The sequence below is a fragment of the Melanostigma gelatinosum genome, assembly GCF_949748355.1.
Source record: "Melanostigma gelatinosum genome assembly, chromosome: 15".
NCBI lineage: Eukaryota > Metazoa > Chordata > Actinopteri > Perciformes > Zoarcidae > Melanostigma > Melanostigma gelatinosum.
This window is the reverse complement of record NC_136648.1, coordinates 530482-543382: the sequence shown is the minus strand read 5'-3', so window position 1 is coordinate 543382 and position 12901 is coordinate 530482. Positions and strand designations below refer to the sequence as shown.

The 12901-nt window shown below is 45.8% G+C and overlaps 1 protein-coding gene across 1 annotated transcript in view; it reads right to left on the bottom strand.

Moving 5' to 3' along the window:
- Positions 1 to 3904: 3904 nt before the first annotated feature.
- pex5lb (peroxisomal biogenesis factor 5-like b) overlaps positions 3905 to 12901 on the bottom strand; it is a 29542-nt gene continuing 20545 nt past the window's right edge. The window contains exons 11-15 of the mRNA XM_079284267.1: positions 12399 to 12611; positions 12097 to 12262; positions 11564 to 11721; positions 8770 to 9012; positions 3905 to 4098 (exon numbers count right to left, since the gene is read on the bottom strand). Coding sequence (XP_079140393.1) covers positions 8814 to 9012; positions 11564 to 11721; positions 12097 to 12262; positions 12399 to 12611 — 736 coding nt within the window. The 3' untranslated portion in view covers positions 3905 to 4098; positions 8770 to 8813. The remainder of the gene's footprint in view (positions 4099 to 8769; positions 9013 to 11563; positions 11722 to 12096; positions 12263 to 12398; positions 12612 to 12901) is intronic.

The window sequence follows — 12901 nt, the reverse complement described above, 5'->3', positions numbered from 1 at the left end:
GAGAGAGAGAAGCAAACAAGTTGGACGTGATCCCGCGTCCAACAACACTGTGTCGCCGCATCGATGCTTTGTCCGAAGACATCCTGGCTGCATTAGTTGTCGCGTGAAGAAGAGTTTCACTCTCTGCAAGTAGACGAGTCTACGGATGTGGCCAATCTGGCCAATCGTCACTGAGACTGGTTCAGACAGTCAAACTTTCTGCAACTCAATGTCATTACAACTGAAGTCATTTTATTTGGACCACAGCATTTAACCCACATTATATCGTCTCATCTCGGCCCTTTGATCTCTTCTGTTTAACCATTCGAATCAGGATTTAAGTGTGACGATTAAATCAATGAGGTGAACGCAGCCTCAGAACCCTCCCCAAAACCTCACAACCAATCACAAAACACACCCGGTCACGAAGCAACAAAAGCCCAATCATCAATGAATTCATCACTGACAACAAACTTGATGTCCTCTGTCTCACTGAAACTTGGCAAAAACACCTGGATTACTACGCACTCAATCAAACCACCCCAACTGGATCTCACTACCTGGATAAACCACGCCCTGATGGCCGCGGTGGAGGAATTTCCGCTCTTCACGCCAACACATCAAAACCAGCCTGACTAACATCGAAAGTCCACCGTCATTTGAACAGCTCTCATTCAAACTCTGGTCCTAAAGCCCTGGTCATTGCAATCATCTACCGCCCCCCCAAACCCAACCCTGCCTTCCTCTCTGACCTAACCCTCTGAATTCCTCCCCCAGCTCTGCTCCGTCTCACCTTCCATCCTGTTGCTCGGTGATTTCAACATCCACATCGACTCCTCAGACTGTAAAACTGCCACAGAATTTCTGGACCTGCTTCAACTTCACTCAACACATCGACTTGCCCACCCACAACCCGCGGCCACATCCTGGACCTGGTCTGCTCCACTGAAATCACCATCAACCACCTCTATGACCTCACCATCTCCGACCATCTAGCCATCATCATGGAGATCGACGTCCCAGAACCCAAACTCACGCTCACCATCACTCTCCGTAACATCGAGTCCGTCTGCCCCTCATCCCCGTCAGCCTGTCTCACTGAACTATTCTCCACACTCTCCCCCTCCCTTAGCCCCGCCCCCTCAGTCCTGCTCCCTGGTTCACCCCTGAACTCGCCTCATGAAATCCCGGAAACGCAGACGAGAGCGACTCTCCAAAAAAACCGGCCTCACAGTTCACACCCTGGCTAACAAGGAACACGTACAGCAATACCAGCCGGCTCTAAACTCTGCTCGCTCCACCTGCTCCTCTGGCATCATCCACTCTGGTTCCACCAACCTCAAGGTCCTCTTCTCCACAATAAACAAACTCCTCAAACCTATGGACCATCTCTCCCACTCCTCCACAGCAGAGACATGTAACTCCTTCCTGACGTTCTACAAACCATCTACAACCAACTGGCCGCTTCCAGCCCCGCTTCTGCAAATCCTCCACTGACTGACCGGTCATTCTCCCGATTCTCTCTCATCTCCCCCTCGGATCTCAATCAATCACTCTGGCATGAAGACTCTGACCTGTGACCTGGACCCTATCCCTTCCACTTTAGTTATGGCCTGTCTATCGGCCCTCCGCCCGCACCTCCTCTCTGTCCACTGGCTCCGTCCCTCCCGCCCTCAAACAGCCTGGCCTTGACCCCGACGTCCACAACAACTACAGACCCGTCTCCAACCTCCGTCTAGAATACAGGAACGCACTGTTGCCCATCAACTGAAAACTCACCTGGACTCAAACCAACTGTATGAACCCTTTCAATCTGGATTCAGATCTCATCACAGCACAGAAACTGAGTCACCGACGACCTCCTCCTGTCGTCTGATGACCTCAGCGCAGCCTTCCACACCATCAACCCTCCATCCTGAACACATGCTCGCTCTGACATGGAGGTATGTTGACTTCTTAAATGACACAAACATAACATGTAAATACATGATGTATACAACTCATGCAAATGAACCATAAACATCAAATATCAGATGAACTAATCAGCATTAAATACATCTGTATCAATAACCTAGAGGCACAGGTAAATAAGACTAAATCTATAGTTTGAATACACTCATACTGACATCTACTGGTACAAATGCACAATACGGTGGGAAAATAAATATCAGTGCCGACAACTCTGAACACGAAAATGACTGATTAAACTATATCACCAACTGTATTGCATCAAACACTGCATCAATACACCGATTCATCGAAAACTGAATTATTGCTGTGTACATAGATAAATGAATATTAAACAGCATGTAACGTTAGTCAACTACTGATGCTAACGCACTCCCATCGGCCCGGATTCATTCATTAATGTATAAAGTTCTTGCATACGGTCATTATATTGCCTTCACTTTTATTTTGAAATATTCTTGTTCCGGGTGACCTGCTGTGCTCTGCGTCTCGTTTTAAAGGAAAAAACAAAAAAGGGATTTGCAAAAAGGAAAAACGAGAATACTGGTATTTCCGTATTTTCGACTGAACGGTAAAACAGAAGACTAAAACGGACACGGACACGGGAGAACCAGAACCAGGACTGAGGGGTCAGACTGTCAGACCTGCTGCAGTAACATCAGAGGTTCTAAAGGGACTCTGGTGCTCAGAGACACTGCCACGTTAGTCCACAGGGGGCGCCAGAACCAACACCACATGAATGTTCCTCGCAGCTTTTTAACAAATAAAACATCAGAGTGATGTCATAGAAGGTTAATTTTATGTAACAGCGTGTGTCATTAAGATGTCCCAACTGAAAATGGAATAAAATGTCTACAATAATAATAATACAACAATAATGAGGTGAAGTAATGAAACACCTGCGGGAGACAGCAGGAGGTTCAGGCTGCAGGTGTAGCAGCTCTAAGTCCTGCTAAGAGGATCTCTCACACACACACACACACACTCTCACACACACTAAGCTGAGCTCTGTGTGCTGAGAATCAGAGTCTGATGTGGTCGTGGTGTTGAACAGAGAGGATGCTGGGAGCTGACGGCGGCTCAGTGGGGACGAATCAGAACTGACCTCTGAACCCGAGAGACACGCTGAACACGGTAAACTGTGTGTGTGTTCATCAGGAGACCAACAGTGTGTGTGTGTGTGTTAACGTGTGTGTGTTGATAATAAAGTACAGAGAAGTAAAAACAAAGTACAACAAAGTACAGAGTAGTACATAGAAGTATTCTCTAACAGCAGTTTAGTGGAGCTGCTGAGAAAATAACTGTCGACTCAGATAAACTTTTATCTCTCTTCACAAACTGAAACACAGGGGGAGGGGGAGATGCCTGTGATAACATACTTGTTTCTGTAGAAACTGATGATGTAATAACTCACCAGGAAGAGAAACTAAAAACGTGAATGAAAATAATTCACACATTCTGTTGATTTTATTCTCATTTCATTTATTTATGAAGGTTAACAGCTGCTGCGCATCTCAACATTTAAGCAAATAATGAAACATAATGAAACATAATACAACATAATACAACATAATACAACATAATACAACATAATGAAACGTAATATAATAAGCTGATGATGATGCAGATGACGACGACGACGATGATAATAATGATGAGGATAATGTAGAAGATGTAATGATGATGATGAATGAGGTGTGTCTGTGCTTCAGGACCAGTAACGGTAAGAGTACGGTGATCAACGCCATGCTGAGGGAGCACGTGTTGCCAAGCGGCATCGGTCACACCACCAACTGTTTCCTGAGGGTGGAGGGAACCGACGGAGACGAGGCGTACCTCACCACGGAGGCGTCCAATGACAGGAGGAGCGTCACCGTACGACCACCACTCCTTAAAGGGACAGTACCACATGTTTACAAACATGTGGTACTGTCCCTTTAACTGGCGTCATTATTCTGTCAACCAATCAGATGGCTCTGTGATAACTTGCTCCTCATTCTCCTACTGGTCCTCCTGCTCTTCGACCTCCTCTTCTACCTCCTACTCCTCTTCCTCCACCTTGTCCTCCTCCTCAGACGGTGAACCAGCTGGCTCATGCCCTCCACATGGATCCCACTCTGGACTCTGGCAGTCTGGTGAAGGTGATGTGGCCTAAAAGCAATTATATATATAATTATAATCATAATGAATATAATTTCAGCTCCTGCCTCCCGATAACTGAACTAAACAAAAGGAGCAAAATAACCAAGTTCAGTTTATTGGTGAAGCTGATCTCAGCGTTTGTAACGTTAGCGGACATTAGTACGAACGTCCTGTGTTATATACATACATACATATATATATAACTTTTATCTCTAAATAGTTTGTGAATCAATAACTTGATGATGTTGATGCCTGTTTCTTTATTAACACAATAATCCATTGAAGTAAAGAGATAATTGATCATGTGATCTGTCCTCATGTCAGATTAGAAACACGAAAGAGAACAATGCTGCCCTCCGGTGGCTGAAATATGTCGCTGCATCTGAGTTGATTTCAGAGATCAGAAACACTCATTTCTTTATTCTATATTGGACTCATTGATCTGTATTAGATCAAAGGAAACGATCAGACAGTTTGTAGGTTCAGTATCAGTTTAATTTCTAAAATATCAGTTTACATGATTATTGTCTGTACAGTCATTTACATGAGAAACATCCACAACTCAAAGATAATAAAACCCAACCAACCAACGAACCACCAAATCAACCAACCAACCAACCAATTAATCAATCAATCAATCAATCAACCAACCAATCACCGAATCAATCAACCAACCACCGAATCACCCAACCAACCAACTACCGAATCAATCAACCAACCAACCACCAAATCAACCAACCAACCAACCAATTAATCAATCAATCAATCAAACAACCAACCAATCACCCAACCAACCACCGAATCAATCAACCAACCACCGAATCACCCAACCAACCAACCACAGAATCAATCAACCAACCACCAAATCAACCAACCAACCAATCAATCAATCACCCAACCAACCAACCACCAAATCAATCAATCAACCAACCACAGAATCAACCAACCAATCACCCAACCAACCACCGAATCAGTCAACCAACCAATCACCCAACCAACCACCGAATCACCCAACCAACCAACCACAGAATCAATCAACCAACCACCGAATCAACCAACCAACCAATTAATCAACCACCCAACCAACCAACCACCAAATCAATCAATCAACCAACCACAGAATCAATCAACCAACCAATCACCCAACCAACCACCGAATCAGTCAACCAACCAATCACCCAACCAACCACCGAATCAACCAACCAACCAACCAATCACCCAGCCATCCAACCACCGAATCAATCAACCAACCAACCAATCACCCAACCAACCAATCACCCAACCAACCACCGAATCAATCAACCAACCAACCAATCACCCAGCCATCCAACCACCGAATCAATCAACCAACCAACCAATCACCCAGCCATCCAACCACCGAATCAATCAACCAACCAATTACTGAATCAATCAATCAACCAACAAACCAATGAATCTATCAAATGGATACTTTAAAAAAGCAGCAACATGCGAAAACAAAGAGTTAAAGAACCCAAACGTGTGGACAGAGAGTTAAAGAACCCAAACGTGTGAACAAAGAGTTAAAGAACCCAAACGTGTGAACAAAGAGTTAAAGAACCCAAACGTGTGGACAAAGAGTTAAAGAACCCAAACGATGAAATGGATCCGGTGATCTTTAAATTAACCTTAACCATGAAACCTGGATTAAGGTACATGAATACATTAGATAGTGCTTGATTTAAGGTTAAATGTGATCTTTAAATAGTTGCTTTTTTGTGCATCGAGCAAAGAAACTGTTGTCGGATCAAACTGAAGCCAGAAGATTCACCTGAGAGCCAACAGCAGGAAGTGAGCGAGAGAGAAAAACACAGCGCCAAAATAAAAGGACAAACTAAACAGAAAACCTCCTGACTCAGCATTAAAACCACATTCTGCAGCAGGCTTTATAACCAGTGGTGACGTTTTATGGCTTTTAGGGTTTAAAGGGAAGGAAAGAACCTGATTGGATGATCGTGTTTTCTGTCAGTGAGGTCGTGTACTGTCTCTTTAGATTCGGTCTTCCTCCTCTTCATCACAGACCTCCCTGAGCTGGTTTTGTGTTTTTAAATGCATCAGCTGTTAAATCTAACATCATTTATGACCGTAAACGTTCAACGGCAACACTAAAACTTAAGATTTGAGATTTAAAAACAGTTTAAAGCGTAACTAAACCAGCTTAAATGTGTATCTGGTGTTGATGGATTCAGCCCCCCCCATAGAGCTAATGCTAATCACTAGCATACACTTGTATGTAAACTCAAGTTCACAACCGATAAGAGTTTATTCTCTATTATTTCCACCATAACAGACTCTTTACAGCACTCTCACCGTAACAGTCAGCACGCTAACGATTAGCATTAGCATCGGATAATAAAAGGGTAACAGTAAGTTAAAAAGAGTAAACCTCTGTTCATGTGGTGACTTTGATGTTGTTACTGTAGCAGCATACAAAAAGCACAACATGATCATGGTGAAGCTAGCTAGCTAGCTAGCCGCTAAATTATTCAAATTTAACAACTTAAAGCTTCATCCACACACTCGATACACACTCTTTAGGGTTTAGTTCCTCTTTAACATTAAGCTTCATAGTTCAGAGCATTTGACAAAATAATAAATATTTAAACTGTTAAACTGACAGAGTCATATTGAATTCAGGAACTCGTTCTAATTTTAAAGCATATTTTATAACTTTCACATGTTTTTAAATATAAAAAATAGTTTATTATGAATGTTTTTCAGTATTCTATTCAAACATTTCATTTGAAATATTACTAATCCTATGTGGAGTCGGATCATCGATAATGTGACGTCATTAATAACAGAAATAAAGAACAAAGAAAGTTTGTTTTAAAGATGGCCGACACGTGGTTACATGTAGGCCAACTACCTTTAGAGTGATAATAAAGATAATAACGTGTTTCTGTGTCAAGAGGCTTGACAGAAAAACCTAAAACATGCGTTTTGTTTCCAGATTATTGCTTTCACTAAACACATTCTTTCATAATAAAAGCCTTCAATTATAAAACAATCATAAATAATGCCGCAGTGATTTTTCCTCCACAGACAGGTGACAACAGGTAAACAGATGAAACCGAGGCTTCATACTGAAATATGATCAAATAGAAAAGCCCTGTTAGTGTTTACAGAGACTCCTCACTAGAGTGAGTCTCAGTAGAGTGAGTCTCAGTAGAGTGAGTCTCATTCAGTAGAGTGAGCCTCACTAGAGTGAGTCTCAGTAGAGTGAGTCTCATTCAGTAGAGTGAGCCTCAGTAGAGTGAGTCTCAGCAGAGTGAGTCTCAGTAGAGTGAGCCTCAGTAGAGTGAGTCTCAGTAGAGGGAGCCTCAGTAGAGTGAGCCTCAGTAGAGTGAGCCTCAGTAGAGTGAGTCTCATTCAGTAGAGTGAGTCTCATTCAGTAGAGTGAGCCTCAGTAGAGTGAGTCTCAGTAGAGTGAGTCTCAGCAGAGTGAGTCTCAGTAGAGTGAGCCTCAGTAGAGAGAGTCTCAGTAGAGGGAGCCTCAGTAGAGTGAGCCTCAGTAGAGTGAGCCTCAGTAGAGTGAGTCTCATTCAGTAGAGTGAGTCTCATTCAGTAGAGTGAGCCTCAGTAGAGTGAGTCTCATTCAGTAGAGTGAGTCTCATTCAGTAGAGTGAGCCTCAGTAGAGTGAGTCTCAGCAGAGTGAGTCTCAGTAGAGTGAGCCTCAGTAGAGAGAGTCTCAGTAGAGGGAGCCTCAGTAGAGTGAGCCTCAGTAGAGTGAGTCTCATTCAGTAGAGTGAGCCTCAGTAGAGTGAGTCTCAGCAGAGTGAGTCTCAGCAGAGTGAGTCTCAGCAGAGTGAGTCTCAGTAGAGTGAGCCTCAGTAGAGTGAGCCTCAGTAGAGTGAGCCTCAGTAGAGTGAGTCTCAGTAGAGTGAGCCTCAGTAGAGTGAGCCTCAGTAGAGCCTCAGTAGAGTGAGTCTCAGTAGAGCCTCAGTAGAGTGAGTCTCAGTAGAGTGAGTCTCAGTAGAGTGAGTCTCAGTAGAGTGAGTCTCAGTAGAGTGAGCCTCAGTAGAGTCTCAGTAGAGTGAGTCTCAGTAGAGTGAGTCTCAGTAGAGTGAGCCTCAGTAGAGTCTCAGTAGAGTGAGTCTCAGTAGAGTGAGTCTCAGTAGAGTGAGCCTCAGTAGAGTCTCAGTAGAGTGAGCCTCAGTAGAGTGAGCCTCAGTAGAGTGAGTCTCAGTAGAGTGAGCCTCAGTAGAGTGAGCCTCAGTAGAGTGAGCCTCAGTAGAGTGAGTCTCAGTAGAGTGAGCCTCAGTAGAGTGAGTCTCAGTAGAGTGAGCCTCAGTAGAGTGAGCCTCAGTAGAGTGAGCCTCAGTAGAGTGAGCGTCAGTAGAGTGAGCGTCAGTAGAGTGAGTCTCAGTAGAGTGAGCCTCAGTAGAGTGAGCCTCAGTAGAGTGAGCCTCAGTAGAGTGAGCCTCAGTAGAGTGAGTGTCAGTAGAGTGAGTCTCAGTAGAGTGAGTCTCAGTAGAGTGAGTCTCAGTAGAGTGAGTCTCAGTAGAGTGAGTGTCAGTAGAGTGAGCCTCAGTAGAGTGAGTCTCAGTAGAGTGAGTCTCACAGGAAGCTAAAGGCTTGTGCTGTTCGTCGCGTCTTTGGTTTCAAACCAGACGGTCCACATCCGACGTGTCTCCACCTCTGGTCCGCTGTGAACTGACCCCACAGACATCGCTCAGTCCAACACCACAAGACCGGTCCACCATCAGACATCGCCCACGTCGAAGGCCCTCATCAGCAGGTCCAGGTCCCCAACGTTGGCGGCCTGGACCAGCTCGGGTCGGTCCATCATGGAGACAGCGATTCGCAGCGCGGCCCAGATGTTGGCCGACATCTGCTGATGGCTGCAGCGCTGACTCTGCCTTTGCTGGTTCAGAGCCGTCAGGAAGTTACTGACCGCCTCCCTGCAGGACCAGGACCAGGTTAGACCAGGACCACATAACATCTACTGTGATCACACGAGGAAGTCAGACTGAATGCATAACACAACAATCGATAATTTGTGTTTTAACCCACATTTGGTCCGGTGTTCTCAAGTGTTTTAACCCACGCTTGGTCCGGTGTTTTCTCGTGTTTTAACCCACGCTTGGTCCGGTGTTTTCTCGTGTTTTAACCCACGTTTGGTCCGGTGTTCTCAAGTGTTTTAACCCACGCTTGGTCCGGTGTTCTCTAGTGGTTTAACCCACGTTTGGTCCGGTGTTCTCTAGTGGTTTAACCCACGTTTGGTCCGGTGTTTTCTCGTGTTTTAACCCACGCTTGGTCCGGGGTTCTCTCGTGTTTTAACCCACGTTTGGTCCGGTGTTCTCAAGTGTTTTAACCCACGCTTGGTCCGGGGTTCTCTCGTGTTTTAACCCACGTTTGGTCCTGTGTTCTCTAGTGTTTTAACCCACGCTTGGTCCGGTGTTCTCTAGTGTTTTAACCCACGTTTGGTCCGGTGTTCTCCAGTGTTTTAACCCACGTTTGGTCCGGTGTTCTCCAGTGTTTTAACCCACGTTTGGTCCGGTGTTCTCTAGTGTTTTAACCCACGTTTGGTCCGGTGTTCTATAGTGTTTTAACCCACGTTTGGTCCGGTGTTCTCCAGTGTTTTAACCCACGTTTGGTCCGGTGTTCTCTAGTGTTTTAACCCACGTTTGGTCCGGTGTTCTCTAGTGTTTTAACCCACGTTTCGTCCGGGGTTCTCTCGTGTTTTAACCCACGTTTGGTCCTGTGTTCTCTAGTGTTTTAACCCACGCTTGGTCCTGTTTTAACCCACGTTTGGTCCGGTGTTCTCCAGTGTTTTAACCCATGCTTGGTCCGGTGTTCTCTCGTGTTTTAACCCACGTTTGGGCCGGTGTTCTCAAGTGTTTTAACCCACGCTTGGTCCGGGGTTCTCTCGTGTTTTAACCCACGTTTGGTCCGGGGTTCTCTCGTGTTTTAACCCACGTTTGGTCCTGTGTTCTCTAGTGTTTTAACCCACGTTTGGTCCTGTGTTCTCTAGTGCTTTAACCCACGTTTGGTCCGGTGTTCTCCAGTGCTTTAACCCACGTTTGGTCCGGTGTTCTCAAGTGTTTTAACCCACGCTTGGTCCGGGGTTCTCTCGTGTTTTAACCCACGTTTGGTCCTGTGTTCTCTAGTGTTTTAACCCACGTTTGGTCCTGTGTTCTCTAGTGCTTTAACCCACGTTTGGTCCGGTGTTCTCCAGTGTTTTAACCCATGTTTGGTCCGGTGTTCTCCAGTGTTTTAACCCATGTTTGGTCCGGTGTTTTCTCGTGTTTTAACCCACGTTTGGTCCGGTGTTCTCTCGTGTTTTAACCCACGTTTGGTCCGGTGTTTTCTCGTGTTTTAACCCACGTTTGGTCCGGTGTTCTCTAGTGTTTTAACCCACGCTTGGTCCGGTGTTCTCTAGTGTTTTAACCCACGTTTGGTCCGGTGTTCTCTAGTGTTTTAACCCACGTTTGGTCCGGTGTTCTCTCGTGTTTTAACCCACGCCTGGTCCGGTGTTTTTTCGTGTTTTAACCCACGCTTGGTCCGGTGTTCTCCAGTGTTTTAACCCATGTTTGGTCCGGTGTTCTCTAGTGTTTTAACCCACGTTTGGTCCGGTGTTCTCTAGTGTTTTAACCCACGTTTGGTCCGGTGTTCTCCAGTGTTTTAACCCATGTTTGGTCCGGTGTTCTCTAGTGTTTTAACCCACGTTTGGTCCGGGGTTCTCTCGTGTTTTAACCCACGTTTGGTCCGGGGTTCTCTCGTGTTTTAACCCACGTTTGGTCCTGTGTTCCCTAGTGTTTTAACCCACGCTTGGTCCTGTTTTAACCCACGTTTGGTCCGGTGTTCTCTCGTGTTTTAACCCACGCTTGGTCCTGTTTTAACCCACGTTTGGTCCGGTGTTTTCTCGTGTTTTAACCCACGCTTGGTCCGGTGTTCTCTAGTGTTTTAACCCACGCTTGGTCCGGTGTTCTCTAGTGTTTTAACCCACGCTTGGTCCGGTGTTTTCTCGTGTTTTAACCCACGCTTGGTCCGGTGTTCTCTAGTGTTTTAACCCACGCTTGGTCCGGTGTTCTCTAGTGTTTTAACCCACGCTTGGTCCTGTTTTAACCCATGTTTGGTCCGGTGTTTTCTCGTGTTTTAACCCACGCTTGGTCTGGTGTTCTCTAGTGTTTTAACCCACATTGGGTCCGGTGTTCTCTAGTGTTTTAACCCACGTTTGGTCCGGTGTTCTCTAGTGTTTTAACCCACGTTTGGTCCGGTGTTCTCCAGTGTTTTAACCCACGTTTGGTCCGGTGTTCTCTAGTGTTTTAACCCACGCTTGGTTCTATTTTAACCCACGTTTGGTCCGGTGTTCTCCAGTGTTTTAACCCACGTTTGGTCCGGTGTTCTCTAGTGTTTTAACCTACGTTTGGTCCGTGTTTTCTCGTGTTTTAACCCACGCTTGGTCCGGTGTTCTGTGTGAGCCTCAGGTAAGACAGCTGATGTGTTTACCTCTGGGCCCCCAGGTTGATGCAGCTGATCCCCAGGTTGTATCTGGACCGGATGAATCCCGGCTGCAGCTCCAGAGCTCTGGTATAAGCCTCTACAGCTTCCTCACTACGGTCTCCGTTTGCCAACGTAGCACCCAGACGGTTCCACAGCAGGTAGTCCTGAAGAGGAACACAGGACATTAACGATGTCATGGCATCATCAAAGTCATGACATCAGTGATACTCGAAAACCGATGTTGAATACACTTATTGTAAGTTGCTTTGGATAAAAGCGTCTTCTGAATAACTGTAATGATACATTTTTTGACATTTTCAGACGCACTATATTATGAGATATTTATTGACATTTTACAACATTCAATACTACCTTTTTGTTTTTTTTTACAACAATCTTTTATTTTTATGACTTTACGACATACTAAACTGTTATTGCAATATGTACCGTATCACGATATATCGTGAGGTGCTTGCCAATACACGGCCACAGTAACCAGAGAGTCAGCTCCACACACACTGTGTGTGTGTGTCCGTTACCTGTGGTCTGACGGACAGCGCTGCAGTGAAAGCCTCCACCGCTCTGTTGCAGTCGGAGCTGAGGTTGAAGAGGACCCCGAGTCCGGTCTGCAGGTCTGGATCCACACAGTCCAGATTCAACAGAGCCGCCTCCTGGAAGAGAAGCAGGACGTCCTGCAGCTCAGCCCTGAAGACACACACACACACACACACACACACACACACAGCGCTGATGTCACAGCTCTTGATGGATGGCAGCTGAGACTTATGGGTAATGTAGTATTTAGAGAAAACTGATCTAACGTCCCCTCAGGTGTTCGTACCTGGCCGGTGTTGAGGTGCGGGGGCCCCTGCGAGGCGTGGCCGGGGAGCCCCGTAGCGGACTCCTGTGGTCCAGGACCAGGTGCTTGTATCGGGGGTTGTGGCTGATCCAGCGGCTCAGAGCGTCGCAGGCCTCCCGCTGCACGCCGCTGTTAGTGAAGCTGACGGCGAGCGCCATCAGAGCCGGCAGGTTGTTGGGGCGGAGCTCCAGACACCTGCAGCAGGTGAGACACGTGTTAGCTTAGCAACGGTTAGCACAGGTATCACTTTAGACACACTTTAAAACAGGAAGCAACAGTAAAACAGGAAGCAAACATAAAACAGGAAGCAACAGTAAAACAGGAAGCAAACATAAAACAGGAAGCAACAGTAAAACAGGAAGCAAACATAAAACAGGAAGCAACAGTAAAACAGGAAGCAAACATAAAACAGGAAGCAACAGTAAAACAGGAAGCAAACATAAAACAGGAAGCAACAGTAAAACAGGAAGCAAACATAAAACAGG